Source organism: Somniosus microcephalus, chromosome 1 (genome assembly GCF_052327205.1).
Source record: "Somniosus microcephalus isolate GS21.2 chromosome 1, FLI_Smic_1.0, whole genome shotgun sequence".
Lineage (NCBI taxonomy): Eukaryota > Metazoa > Chordata > Chondrichthyes > Squaliformes > Somniosidae > Somniosus > Somniosus microcephalus.
This window is the reverse complement of record NC_140987.1, coordinates 62118453-62133365: the sequence shown is the minus strand read 5'-3', so window position 1 is coordinate 62133365 and position 14913 is coordinate 62118453. Positions and strand designations below refer to the sequence as shown.

At 41.0% G+C, this 14913-nt stretch overlaps 1 protein-coding gene across 2 annotated transcripts in view; it reads right to left on the bottom strand.

Annotated features, from left to right (window-relative positions):
- Window positions 1-14913, bottom strand: part of tbca (tubulin cofactor a) — a 59159-nt gene that overhangs the window by 23040 nt on the left and 21206 nt on the right. Inside the window, exons 1-2 of one of the 2 annotated variants that reach the window (XM_085982484.1) lie at window positions 11061-11143; window positions 1979-2084 (exon numbers count right to left, since the gene is read on the bottom strand). In XM_085982484.1, coding sequence (XP_085838610.1) covers window positions 1979-2084; window positions 11061-11131 — 177 coding nt within the window. In that variant the 5' untranslated portion in view covers window positions 11132-11143. Of the gene's footprint in view, window positions 1-1978; window positions 2085-11060; window positions 11144-14913 lie in introns of those variants that run through there. The other variant, XM_085982493.1, reaches the window with a different exon arrangement.

The following is a 14913-nucleotide window of genomic DNA, read 5'->3' as shown; positions in this document are numbered from 1 at the left end:
GAGGTACAATATTTCATCACTGGGGGACATAGGCTATGTAGTACACCAAAGTCAGCAATAGAGCCAAGTATGCCTGAGGTTTCTGAAGATTTCCTCTTTTCCAGCCACCTTCACCATATGTTGGCCTTTGATAGAAAGACGTGATCATCAAGAAGCTGAATCTTGGTAATTGAAGAGTTACCAACTCTCAAAGTACAGATGTGTTTCCAAAATCATGGGTAATCTTTCTCGACAAAATTATTCACTTGTTTGAAGAAAGTACACCATTCATCCCCCTACTGCTCAATTGATTCTAGATCAACCTGCAGTGATAACATGTTCCGATTACCAGCTATCTTCCAGGTGAGGACAATATCACCAACAGTGGTGTCATAGGAAAGAGAATGTTACTTCATGAAATCAACCAGGCCACAGAGTTGAGGGGGGCAAAGAACAGTACCACTGGGATAAGTGCTTATGTGGTGACCATGCAAGCCTTAGTTTTAAACTCAGTGCGCTTCAGAGAGCAATAACTGTGAAATGGCCTTAAATGACAGTGAAACCCCGTTAGAATATCCTGCTTAGGCCTTTTCTTTATGGTCAGGTAGGCATTTCTTTTATACAAAAAAGTGCTCCACTCTAGTAGTAAAAAGCAATTGGGGTCCAATTCCTCTCCCATCGCCCAGAGCCATTAGACAGCTGGAATGGGGCTGAACACGCTCCCTTCACAGATCATTGCTTATGGGTTGACCAGGCAAGTCTTGGTTTTCTCTATCAAGTTTTAGAAATGTTAACATAACAGAATTCCTTTTTAGCACTTGCCCTGCAACAGTTGTGTCCCACAATTACCAGTGTGAAAGCAATTATCAAAGTGAGCCAGGGAACCAGTCATCAGCACAAAGCATCCCCACTGCAGGCCAATTGTGGGGTGGGAGGAGAGAAATATACCCTGGTCATTATTTATAGCAACTGTAAACATGCTCTTTAAAATTACACAATAGTTAGTGGACAGCAGAAATCTCCCATGCAAAGTGGAGGGAAGCTACACTCTGCTCCAAAGTTCTTCAACCTTTAACCTCAAGAGCACCATATACCAGAACAGTCGTTCTTTTGGTCTAAGTGAACATAACCAATTTGTATCAAATTACTGAAATCTTGTGCAATGGATCTGCATCAACAGAATTTTGGTTGCAACCATTCAAAATCAATTCATTCAGATTAGAGGTGAAAGCACATTTATAACTGTACCATACTACGTAGTCCCTCTAAATTTATTTTGAAACGAGGATTGGGGGGGGGGGGGGGGGGGGGAAGATAGCACATTATGCCAAAAAAATCTCAGTATTTTCCACTATATATTGAACCAGGATTGGTTGTCCCATTCAAACTAGAATAGTTAGCAAACTGAAGAAAAGTATTTCACTTTATTAAACTTAAAATAGCTTCATATTTAAGCTTCACTGTTGCACAAATTAGAACCAATTCTTAGACTTAAAAAAAATGTCAGCGTGAACCAGGGAAAACACTGAAACGTTAACAATTTGAAGCAGACAAATAGATGCTACCAACAGAGTTCTTAATATCCATTTCCAACATTTTCTAGATGACAAACTTGAAAACAACTGACAAAATGTCTCCAGGTATTTAATTATTTTTTAAACTTGGTTTTGCAATAGTTAATTACTTGATGCACAAATGTTATAACTCGAAGACATTTGAATACTTTGACAAGGAAACTGGTAGCACCAAACTTACTGAAGTCCTGTAACTCCAACAATTCTGAAATTATTTCCTTAGCAGCTTTGAATGTTAGACACAAATCAATAATTGACGATTTAAGTATTGCAACATAGATTTAAAAAAAAAAAAATCTAATCTACATACTTTATGATTTTTCATCTATCTGGTATAAAACACTAGTATTGGCATATAAACATTTTTGGCCTTCTGTTCATTAAGCAGTTTCCAAATTCAACATTAAACCAAGAAGCAAACTCACCTGCTTTTTAACCACATACTCATCATCCCCATCCACTTTCATTTTCTCAACTTTTTCTTCCTGTTGTTTGGCCTCTTTTTCATACATAGACTTTTCCTTTACCAGCCTGTGTAAAACAATCAAGTCAGATTTATTAAATTAAAACTTTTCATTCTCAAGTATATATGAAAAACTCAAATTATTCAGGATACTCTATTTAGTGCATTTTTTTTTCATTTTTTTTTTTTAAGTATCAACTCATTATTTAGGTCACGACTTCTCCCCAACAACATCACACACCAAATACATTCAAAGTTTTTTTTCTCTGCTCGTGGAGAAAAAATTCTGTACAAGTATTTACATATTCTAAAGACAAACCTACCTATTTATTGGTACTAACAGCACTATTACTCAATACACTTATATTTGTTTACTTTATGACTGACGTGGAAAAGAAACTAGTCCATCTTTTCCTTAGATTGTCGTTTTTATACAGACTCCATAAATCCAGCCATTTGTAATCCAGCTGCACGCTCATTAGCTGCGATCCGTGGCGCGTTCAGCTCCTTTCTGCTCATTCCACTAATCTCCTGTCTTTACTCCATTTATTTGCCACTTTTGCTGCTGCTCCTCTACAAAATACAACGCTGCCCCTTCTAAGATTAATTGATCATCAATTTAGTCCTAATTTGGATCAAGTCAGGTGGTAAATGGACCACTTTTGCTTGATTGTTAGTGAAATGTGTGCAAGTACATTGATAAATTTTGATTATTTGTCAATTACCACCAAATGAACTAAATCTATTGAATAAATTCCTGCCTGATTGCCATAATAGAGTTTGAAAATATTGCTATTGATAATGATTCCCATTAATAGTTTCTTCCGGCTGCTGTTGCCTGGTTGTCGGCAAGACAACAAAGAATTCATTTTTCATAACATCAACTGCATGTGCCTGAGCAATCCTTCATTAATCAGTTACATTATGGGGCCGCTCCTCTGTAATGTGTTGCTTTGCTCAGAAAGCTTAAAACACTTTGTCATATTTTATGTCAATTACCAGTAATTTTAATATCCTTCCATCAAAGCATCTTGTAATAGTTAGCATATGCTGCAGCAAGAATTTTAAGCTTCTTTGAGATCACTTGTCTTACAGTTATGCTTGTGTTTAGTCATGCTGTCTTAGGAGTGCAAAAAAAAATAAATGACAAGCTAATGAAAAGCCATCCCATAGTCTTAATTTGTATTTTGTAGGCTAAGTCACTTATATACGAAGGGTGGAGCTGAGCTTATTTTAAATGAATCTGCCAGTGCGTTTTCCCAAAGTTAATGGAAACGCAGCTCTCTGGAAAATGGAAAAAAGAATTAGACTCGACACACACTCAACTGCTTTAATACTGTATTTTTGAGCCATGTAGCTAGTGCCAGTTCAAATGACAAAACTAAATTACTGTTGTCATTTTATTAAGAGCATCCGCTGCATCTGGCACTAACTCAAATGTGCAAAATTGCAGGAAAACCATGCACAGTACTTTCAATGACCAAACAGCGGAGGGAAGATGGAGCAGTGCTTCATTTTACTTTGCACTATGACTGCAGGTCTTGCACAAGGTCACACACATATTGGTAGATCTGCACCTAGTATTGTTTCTGAATTATAAATGGCTTAGAAAGTGAACTGCCGCTCAATAAATTCAATTTCAGTGTCTATAGAATATTCTATCATGGACTGAAACTGGCTTTTAATGAAGGCTAGAAATCACCAATAATCTGGGGAGGAATGGGATCACAGTCACAATACAGATCAACTTGCATTTATATATGCCATCAAATGTAGAAAAACATCGCATGGTGCTACACAGAAGCACAAGGGGAAAAAAAAATACCGCACCAAAGGCGGCGATATTAGGAGGGATAGCGAAAAGCTTAGTCAAAGAGGTGTTCTTGAAGGAAGAGAGGAAAGTGGAGACAGAGGAGTTTAGGGAGGGAATTCCAAGACGCAGGTTTGGCCGTGGAGGGCTAGAGGTGGTTACAGAGATAGAAAGGGACAACAACAACTTGTATTTATATAGCGCCTTTAACGTAGTAAAATGTCCCAAGGCGCTTCATAGGAGTATTGTAAGCCAACAAATTTGACACCGAGTCACATAAGAAATTAGGGCAGGTGATCAAAAGCTTGGTCAAAGAGGTAGGTTTTAAGGAGCGTCTTAAAGGAAGAAAGAAAGAAAGAGAGGTAAAGAGACAGAGGTTTAGGCAGGGAATTCCAGAGCTTAGGGCTGAGGCAACAGAAGGTACGGCCACCAATGGTTGAGCGATTATAATCAGGGATGCTCAAGAGGGCAGAATTAGGAGTGCACATATCTCAGGGGGTTGTGGGGCTGGAGCAGATTACAGAGATAGGGAGGGGCGAGGCCGTGGAGGGATTTGAAAAAAGGATGAGAATTTTGGAAAATCGAGGTATTGCTTAACTGGGAGCCAATGTAGCGAGCACAGGGGTGATGGGTGAACGGGACTGGGTGCAGGTTAGGATACAGGCAGCCGAGTTTTGGATCACCAAGTTTACGTAGAGTGGAATGTGGGAGGCCAGCCAGGAGTGCATTGGAATAGTCAAGTCTAGAGGTAACAAAGGCATGGATGAGGGTTTCAGCAGCGGATGAGCTGACGCAAGGGCGGAGCCGAGCAACGTTACGGAGGTGGAAATAGGCGGTCTTAGTTATGCTGTGGATGTGTGGTCGGAAGCTCATTGCAGGGTCAAATATGACACCAAGGTTGCAAACAGTGTGATTCAGCCTCAGACAGATGTTAGGGAGAGGGATTGAGTCAGTGGCTAGGGAACGGAGTTTGTGGTGGGGACCGAAAACAATGACTTCGGGTCTTACTAATATTTAATTGGAGAAAATTTCTGCTCATCCAGAACTGGATGTCGGACAAGCAGTCTGACAATTTAGAGACCATGGAGGGGTTGAGAGAAGTGGTGGTGAGGTAGAGCTGGGTGTCAGTGAACATGTGGAAAGTGACACTGTTTTCAGATGATGTCGCCAAGGGGCAGCAGGTAGATGAAAAATAGGAGGGGGGCCAAGGATAGATCCTCGGGGGACACCAGAGGTAATGATGCGGGAGCGGGAAGAGAAGCCATTGCAGGTGATTTTCTGGCTACGATTAGCTAGATAAGAATGGAACCAGGCGAGTAGAGTTTTGGATGAGCTGAAGTTTACAGATGGTGGAGGATGGTAAGCCAGCCAGGAGAACACATGAAAAGTCAAGCCTGGAGGTGTCAAAGGGACGAATGAGGGCTTGAGCAGCAGATAGCCTGATGTAGGAGCAGATGCTGGCAATAGTAAAAAAAAATGCTGGCAATAGTAAAAAAAAGTAGGTAGTCTACATGATGGAGAGGATAGAGAGTCAAAAGCTCAGTTTGGGGTTGAATAGGACACAGAGGTTGTGAACAGTCTGATTCAGGCTGAGACAGTAAGTGGAGAGGGAGCTGGACTGGATGGTGAGGGTATGAGTTTGACCAGGGGGTGGGGGGGGGGGGGGTCGAAGACGACAACTTCATTCGTCTCAATATTTAGCTGGAGGAAATTGTGGCTCATTCAAGACTGATGTCAGATAAGCAGAGCAGTGGAGGAGTCAAGAGAGGGTGTGGCGAGGTAAAGCTGGGTGGCATCAGCATACATGTAGATGAAGAGGAGGGGCCAGGGATGGATCCTTGTGGGACTCCCAAGTTGACAACACAGGAATGGGAAGCCATTGTTAAAGATGCTATGACTGGATGGGTAAGAGTGAAACAAAGCGAGGGCAATTCCACTGAGCTGGACAACAGATGTGTTGGGAGGACGATGGTGTGGTCGACTCTGTCGAAGGCTGTAGAGAGAGGTTGAGGAGGGAGAATGCACCATTGTCATGGTCACTGAGAATGTTGGTCACAACTTCGTTTTTTTAAAATTCATTCATGGGATGCGGGCGTCGCTGGCAAGGCCAGCATTTATTGCCCATCCCTAATTGCCCTCAAGAAGGTGGTGATGAGCCACCTTATTGGCTAGGGCTGTTTGTGCTGTGGGATGGGAGAAACCAGATTGGAGGGATTCAAAAAGAGAAACCATTTACTATGTCAGCTATCATGGGATCAGGAAGGGAAGTTGGGTGGTGAGCAGTTTAGTGAGAAGGAGAATCTCATGGACAAGATGAGCTCCGAAATGTAATGGAGAGAAACTAGAGCTAGGAGATATAGATATAGAGATTAGATATATACACACACATTACAATAGTGACTACACTAAAAGTACTTCATTGGCTGTAAAGCACTTTGGGACGCCCGGTGGTCGTGAAAGGCGCTATATAAATGCAAGTCTTTCTTTATATCCTCCGCTTACACTCTCTGCACTCCCCAGCTCCCTTCACCCCCTTGGTTTAATTATCTTCCAGCCCTTTAAACCTGCATGACCTGAAAAATCCTTGGTCTTGACTCCCTATGTGCAACACCACAGGAGATCAACTAGCTTATACATGTTTGGGACGATTCTCAGATTGGGCAAGACCCAGTGTCAATCCCTGGTCCGTACCAAGTTAGCAGTTCTCAGCAAGGCAGTGGCGGTAGCATGGAGAAAAAAACTTGGAAGTGTGCATAGACAGTGGGAGAGGTAGTATGTGCTTGATTACAACATCCCCATGGTCAAAGAGCCTGCTGATTCTCTCTGTCTAGGATCACATTTGAAAAACACTCTGCAATAGAGAGCTGCAAAACCCACGAAACTATACTGCAGCGTAGGACTCCTTCAGGAAAGTGGAGAAAATGTGTTCTATTTTATAGGGCTTTTTTTTTTTTTTTTTTAAGGGGGGGGGGCAAAAAAAAGATGTCATTTGATTGCAATTATTGGTTGATTGCAATAACTCCATTCTTGAAAGGAGATACACCAACATGTAGCAGTCCAAAAGCAGACCCTATACAAAGATTACATTTTCCATGGGTGTGCTTCCAACTGGAATTGGCACAACTCGCACTACTCTGCTGCCCGTATCCTAACTTGCGCCAAGTCCCGATCACCCATCACCCGTGCTTGCTGACCAACACTGGTTCCAGGTTCGGCAACGTCTCAATTTTAAAATTCTCATTCTTTCCCACCATGGCCGCGCCCCTCATCTCTGTAACCTCCTCCAGCCCTACAAGCCTTCGAGATCTCTGCGCTCCTCCAATTCTGGCCTCTTGTGCATCCCCAAATTTAATTGCTCCACCACTGGCAGACGTGCCTTCAGCTGCCTTGGCCCCAAGCTCTGGAATTCCCTCAGTCTCTCCACTTTTCTCCAAGGCACTCCTTAAAACCTACCTCTTTGACCAAGCTTTTGAACATCTGTCCTAATATCTCCTTATGTGGTGCAGTGTCAACTTTGGTTTGATAATGCTCCTGTGAAGCGACTTGGAGGTTTTACTATGTTAAGGCACTATAGAAATGCAAGTTGATGTTTTGTTGGATACTCTTCACAGCACAGGAATGTAACTGAAAAGCTAGTCCCAACTGGTCATGGCGAGGCTGCATTTAGAATGCCAGCTGTAGCTCCTTTGAGGGTTCCCATTTAACACATCGCAACCAACCTGAACACTTGAATGGATGTAATTACTGGCCGTGTACAGTACATGTACAGGAGCTGACAATGAGTCTAAATGGGGTAGAGGAGCAAAGGGATCTAGGGGTACAGATTCACAAATCATTCAAAAGTAGCAATGCAGATTAACAAGGTCATAAAAAATGCAAACAAAGCACGGGGGCTCATTTCTAAAGCAACAGAATTGAAAAGCAGAGAGGTTATGTTAAACTCATAGAACCTTGGTCAGACCACACTTGGGAGTACTGTGTATAGTTCTGGTCTCTATTACAAAAAGGATAGAGGCATAAAAAAATTGACAAGGATCATATGAGAACAGATAGGTTATAGCTCTCAGGAAAGATTGAACAGACTGGTGCTCTTTACTCTAGAAAAATGAAGGCTGTGGGATGACCTAATAGAGGTCTTTGAAACTATGAAGAGGTTTAACAGGGTAAACATAAAGAAGATGTTTCCACTTGTCCAGGGGGCAGGGAGGGAGAAAAAAAAAAGTCCAAAACTAGGACACACAAATATAAGATATAGTCACCAATAAATCAATAAAAAAAGGAATTCAGGAGAAACTTCTTTACCAGAGAGTGGTTAGAATGTGGAACTCGCTACCACATGGAGTGGTTGAGGCGAATAGTATAGATGTCTTTATGGGGAAACTAGATAAGTACACGAGGGAGAAAAGAATAGAAGGATATGTTGATGGGGTTAGATGAAGTTGGGTGGGAGGAGGCTTATGTGGAGCATAAACACCGGCATAGATCAGCTGGGTCAAATGGCCTGTTTCTGTGCTGAAAATTCTATGTAAATGCTCTGCACCAACTGTGATCTTCCCCACCGCCTAGAATACATCACCATGTGATTATCTTACCTATTAATGCCATTACACCTGACTGCTATACTTATTTTTCTCACTTTGGTTTACCTTCTTGCTATATATTTCATATTCAATTTCCTTCTAGCTTTAAAAAAACTGTACAATATTGCAAGATTTATTATTGTGCAAGGCTGCCCAAATGTATCCACATCTGCATAAACCCACCACAGCACAATGGGATTTTTCTTCAGCCTACACCTGTATAGTTCCTTCGTTAAAAAAAAAGTAACCTGGATGCCCAAAAGCATATTTCCTAAAGATTTTTCATTAAGGGGCAAAACGTAATACAGGTTGAGCGCCCAAAATCCAGAGTTCCGGAATCCGGAATGTTCCAGACTCCAGGACGATTGGTGGCAGGGTCATCTGGAATCCGGACACCCTGTTTCCACTGCCAGCTGGGCCCAGGCATTTCCGGACTCAGAACGTGTTTCTGATGTCAAGTCCAGGAATGCCCGAGCCCAGGTTGCGATATTTCCAGACTTCCGACATCAGAAACACGTTCTGAAGTCCGGAAAAACCAGAAAACCGGCTCAGCCTCGCTCCAGAGGTTGCCGGATTCAGGACGTTCAACCTGTATACACTTCACACGTCATCAGAAACTACACATAAGGAGACCTCCCAAACAGCTCCACTCACTGACCTTATGAAGTAAATACTAGTCAATCTCCTGTGACATTGCACACTGTGAATCAAGACCAACTAGAATCTTCAGGCGACAAGGGGTTATTGGACCAGTGTACACAGATGGAATTCAGTCTTCATGTTAAAGTCTGTCATTTTTATATACTACTTTCATTTTATATTATTTAGTTAAATTTAATGAAATTATATAGTTGAATAGCAAAATGGATGGCAATTTGAGAATTAAGAGTCGGTTGGATTATAGGGCATCCTGCAGTATAGGCCAAGGAGCTGGCAGACACCAAATTGAGACAACTGGCACGAGGGTGCATTTATACCATGACAAATGTTTTAAGCAGTTTCCATTATAAATGTGAATGTATATGAATTTTTAGTGATAAACATGACACAAAAATGTGACAAGTGTGTAGGCACAAGATTTTTACTATACTTTAGATGATTACAACAGTCTAAAAATAAATCAAGTGGTAAACTAACTGAAAATCAATTGTGTACAATATTAACAGGAAAAGGCAATCTGGCTCCAACAAGCTTGCCTCTTCACTTGATCTCAATCCCACCTTCCCATCTTCTCAGCAAGTGTCTCAATTTTCTTTTTCTCTAGAAACATTTCTAGCTGTTTCTTGAACCCATTCAGATTTGGTTCAAATGTTTTTTGGGAGGGGATATTAAAAGGAGAGACAAGTGCATACTTAATGGAACTCTCCTGAAAGTGTAACCTGAGTTCCTCCACAAAAAAGGACAGCTTTAAAGTGCAGGTTGGAGAATTATTGCATTTAATTGAATAGTATTTAAACTCTTATAGAAAAGAAAGAACTTGCATTTATATCAAGATGTATTAGAAATAAAATCTGACTTTATATAGAAAAGATAATTTGAGGTTGCTATTGGACCCTATCAAATAACATTGTTGTATCCAAGGGAACCTTTTTTTTTGAGTTATGGGAAAGAGAATAACAGCAATGAATCCAGCCAAAATAATCAATTGTCAATTAACAATGTTCCACATGCCTAACAGGTCAAAAAGCCAACTTAAAGAATAGTGAAAAGTGTGTTACTGATATTCATAAACTTGCACAAAAGGCCCCATTAAACCACATCTCAGCATGGCCAATTTCAAGTAAGAGACATTTGCACTGGTGCATCATCTCTATGTACTGCTGTTGAAAACATTACATTTTGCTCATCTAACTGACCAGTCCAATAGATTTACATAGTACTGGCTGTTAAATGTATAGTGTTCCAACTTAATGAAATGGAGGATTAAAATGGCAAACATCAGATCTTGCTTTGCAGTAATTAAAAGTACCTGATGGACCAATTATGGTCTATGATCGTATTTCTGTTATAGCCTTTTCAGAAGTGAAGAAAATAAACCCATTTTTGGAGGCTTAGAGTTGCGGACAGGAATTTGGCACTTGTTCGAGAGAGTCAAAAAAGCAGGGATTGGGTACAGGATGCCCCAAGTGGCCTACTTCTGTGCTGTATAATTCTATAGTCCCAAGGTTCTCAATATTCCTGTTGAAGAGCATTGAGAAAAATCAAGTGATTTCACCACTAAAGTACAAGGGGACTGGAGGCCCCTTCCTTTCAAAACTCCCAACTCAAAAAACTCACCTTTGACCCTTCGGTTCTTGCACACTACCGCCCCATCTCAAATATCCCTTTCTTCTTAAGTCCTTGGTGCTATCCAAATCCGTGCTCATCTTTCCTGTAACTCCATAGCTGAATCTCCCCAATCAGGTTTCCGCCCCGCCACAACACTGAAACAACGCAAAACAAAATTGACATCCTCTATGACCGTGATGCACAATCTCTCCTCATCTTTCTTGACCTCTCTACAGCCTTTAAGTCGACCGCACCATCCTCCTCCAACACCTCTCCTCTGTTGTCCAGCTGAGTGGGACTGCCTCTGCTTGGTTCCACTCTTAGCTAGCCAATCGTAGTCAGAACATCTCTAGCAATGGATCCTCTTCCCACGTCCGCACCATTACCTCTGGAGTTCCACCGAAGATCTATCCTGGTCGTCCCTCCAATGTACAGGTTTCCCCCTTGGTGACATCATCCACAGACATGGGGTCAGGTTCCACACGTCCGCCAACTACACCCAGCTTTACCTCTAGTATTTGTCTCAAGCTTCAGCTATGGTGGAAAGTGTAGAAATCACCTTGTCAAAGAATCTAATAGACGCACAAAGTAATGACAGATAGCTTACCAAAGTGTACGAGAGCAGAGTGCCAAAAGTGAATAACAAGGTCACTAGCAGAGCTGGCAAGCTGAAAGCCGTACTGTTGGTTGTGGATTAGGCTGTAACTTTTTAAAATGTAAACTTATCTTAACTTCTGTTTGAAATTTCCCACCATCCTTTAGATGACAACCATCACAGCACATAAGTGCTAATTTTCAAAGTGCTAATTTTCAAAGCACTACAATCTCAAAAATGCTGCATGACATGCACATACAGGAAACTTTGTGCTATCCGGCACCGACGGGACCGAGCTGTTGCCGTTCCCTCAAAACTGCCGGACACTCCAGCGCTAATGTTGAAACATACGGAGATTTTCAGCTCCGTGTGAATCAACAAACCCTGTTGCTTAGCAACAGCTTCTAAACAGTCGGCAAGCGTCTCTGTAGTGTCTCTAGCTGAAGCTGTTGCTTAGCTACAGGCCTTGCAGAGCTTGACTGTTGAGAAAAAAAGCAACGAAAAGAAAAAAAACAGCTCCTGATTTTTGCCGGTGGCTCGAGCTTGCCGGACATTTAGCCTCTGGATAACACAAAGTTTCCTGTACTGAACTTCTCAAATTCAGAAAGTGCAAATTAAATCATAGTATGAAGGCCTCGCAGCAGACAGTTTTAATAACTTTTAACCTATGGTCATGAACAGCTGGTTTAAAAGCACCACTTGCCATGACTTAAGCAAAAAGGTGCATTTATCTATATTTAAGCAAAAAGGTGCATTTATCTATATTTAAAGATAAATCCTTTCTGAAGTCTGGCTATTTTATTAGGATGGTTTGAGTCAGTGTCATTATATTCCTACATTATATTATTGATGCAAAGCAGTTTCAAAGCTCTCTTCAGTAGGGAGAGGTCAAGTCACCGCAAGGTGCTAGCAGCAGTGTAACTCGGGCCTATTAACTGTGCATTGCATTCTTATAACTACTAATAATGGCACTTTTATTGCCCATCAATGGTAACTAACTTGAACATACAATTCAAAATTGAACTTTTTCCAAGCTCCAATAATTTAGGAAAAAATGGATGGAGAACTGGCTATTTAACCCCATCAAGTTTACTCATTCCACAACACTCGCATTCACTTGGCTGGGTGCAACCGCAACTGTCAAGTAGCTTGACACCATCCAGGACAGAACAGTTCACTTGATCGGTACCCATCACTGGACTCAATATCCATGAATAAATCTCAAAAGTCCATGTACAATCTGCCCAATCCTGGATTCTATGCCTCAATTATCAGATGAAAGATTCCACAAAATATTTCCCAAAGATAAGTCAGCTCCAAGGTATCTTCCTTATTTAAACCAGGTCATTTGCTTTCCATGTGGCATTCTAATTGCCCCAGCAACAAATGAATCATTGCATGTATTTAATCAACCTAATCTACATTCAGCTCTACAAACTTCAATACCATTCTGAACTAGATTTTTTTTTCTTTTTATCCACTCGGCACTTCTGGATGAAGGTGGTTGCAAACACTTCAGCCTCATCTTTTGCACTCACATGCTGGTCTCCATCTTCATTGAGGATAGGGATGTTCATGGAGCCTGTTAGTTGCTTAATTATCCACCACCATTCACGACTGCAGGTGGCAGGGTTGTAGAGCTTTGACCTGATCCGTTGGTTGTGAGAATCCTTAGCTCTGCTCCAGTCATGATGTCTACACCTGGTTTGATGGTGATGGAGGAGAGAGAGGGATATTCCAGGCCATGAGGTTACAGATTGAGGTGGGTGCAGTTCTGCACAGCACCTCATGAGCACCCAGTTTTGAACTGCTGGATCTGTTCCTAATCTATCCCACTGAGCACGTTGGTAGTGCCACATGACACGATGGAGAATGTCCTCCGTGTGAAGACGGGACATGGTCTCCACAAGGACTGGAGAAAAAAATAAATCTTATTTCTTGCAGTAATGCTAGAAATGGCAAAGGATTCTTTATTAATCAATCAATACGGTCTCCCCATTGGTATATAATGAAAGGTTATTTCATAGTCAAGGCTCAGATGTGTAATTATGGTATGCCAACAACATTTAAATATGAGTGTTAAAAGAATGTTACAGATAAACTAAAAGGATTGCACTGTGAATTGTTTTAGGCTTATTCTAATCTACTGATGTCAGTTTGGTTTAATCAACACTAAACTATCAGCCTAAATTAGCACCACACTGACAGTTTTTTTTTTAGCCCTGTGTGTACACTATAGATTCTAAAACCTGTGCAGATCAATAAAAACTGGTCTCAACTATACCCAATCAGGACACAACCAGTGTTGCTTCAATCAATTAAAAAAATTAACTTAGACAGCTCAACAGTTAAGATTTAAAATTTGTTTCCAATTCCCTTAATTCAGTGAATAAATGTTACTATGCTCAATCATGTATTTTGTGATCATTTGAAAAAAAGTCACAGAAAAAACCCAAAGAAAATGCTGCACACATGGGAAATATGAACATAAATCCAGCCCTCATTGATGCTATTAATGCAGTTAAATGGAATTGCACACCATAATCAGATACAGTATTGCTGCTATAGAAACCATTTTGCTTGAGCTGGGGGGGGACCTACCATAGAATTTACAATATGGCAGTACATCATAACTTGCATTGTCGGTATATTATCCTCCCACTTGGGAGGCCACCAACTTTTTTAAAAAAAATTTTATAAAGTCATTTATAAACTTACTCGAACATGGCTTAATACAAACTTGCTGTTCACGGACACAAAGGAATTTGCCTATCTTCCCGGCTCACACTAATTGTGTCTTTTTATTAATTTTCAACTCTTTCCATCAAACTTTTTCTGTTGTATGGCTCTCACACGCTCTTATACTGTCCCCTCTATCTCAGTGTTTCTCTCTTTCTCAAAGTCTATTCTTCCCTGTTTCTCTCTTCTGTAGGTCTTCCACTCGCTGTATGCATCTCAGTGTTTCTTTCTCTTTGAATGTCTTCTCTCTTTCTCATGTCTCCCACAGACTTTCTTTTAATATCAGTCTTTCTCCTGCCAGTCTAACTCTTTCCTTTCACCTCACAAAGACCTGGAGGCAAAGAGGCTCAGACTCATTGATAGCTGCAAAAATGATTCCATAACTCGCTGGGTACAAAACCACAATTTTCCTCCTTGCTATCAGTGTAACTGTTAGAAGACTACTGCAAGCACAAACATTTCAGTCTAAGCATAAGCTAGGAGAGCACTCCGATCATCATCCAGGGCAGCGTCACCAAATTTGCCTCAAACACCAGTTCGCTGGCCTAGCTTTACACTTTTCCTTGTAAAATTGGGAGCTGGGTTTGAGAGAGAATGAAGGACAGCTGGTGTCCATGTCAATCCTGGTCTTGGTCCCAATACATCCTTTACTGAACCACTGGAAGGAAACTCTTAATTTAAAAGACAATATGCATGGGCGATAGAAACTAGGGAGGCAGGACATAGGAGCATTTAAAAAGTGTCTTTATATTTCAAAGTAATTTTAAACTGCTCTGATAAGTTCTTACAATTTCAATGGAGTGTTTACGGGATGGTTTCCTGGACCAATATGTCGAGGAATCAACCAGAGATCAGGCCATCTTAGACTGGGTATTATGTAACAAGAAAGGATTAATTAGCAATCT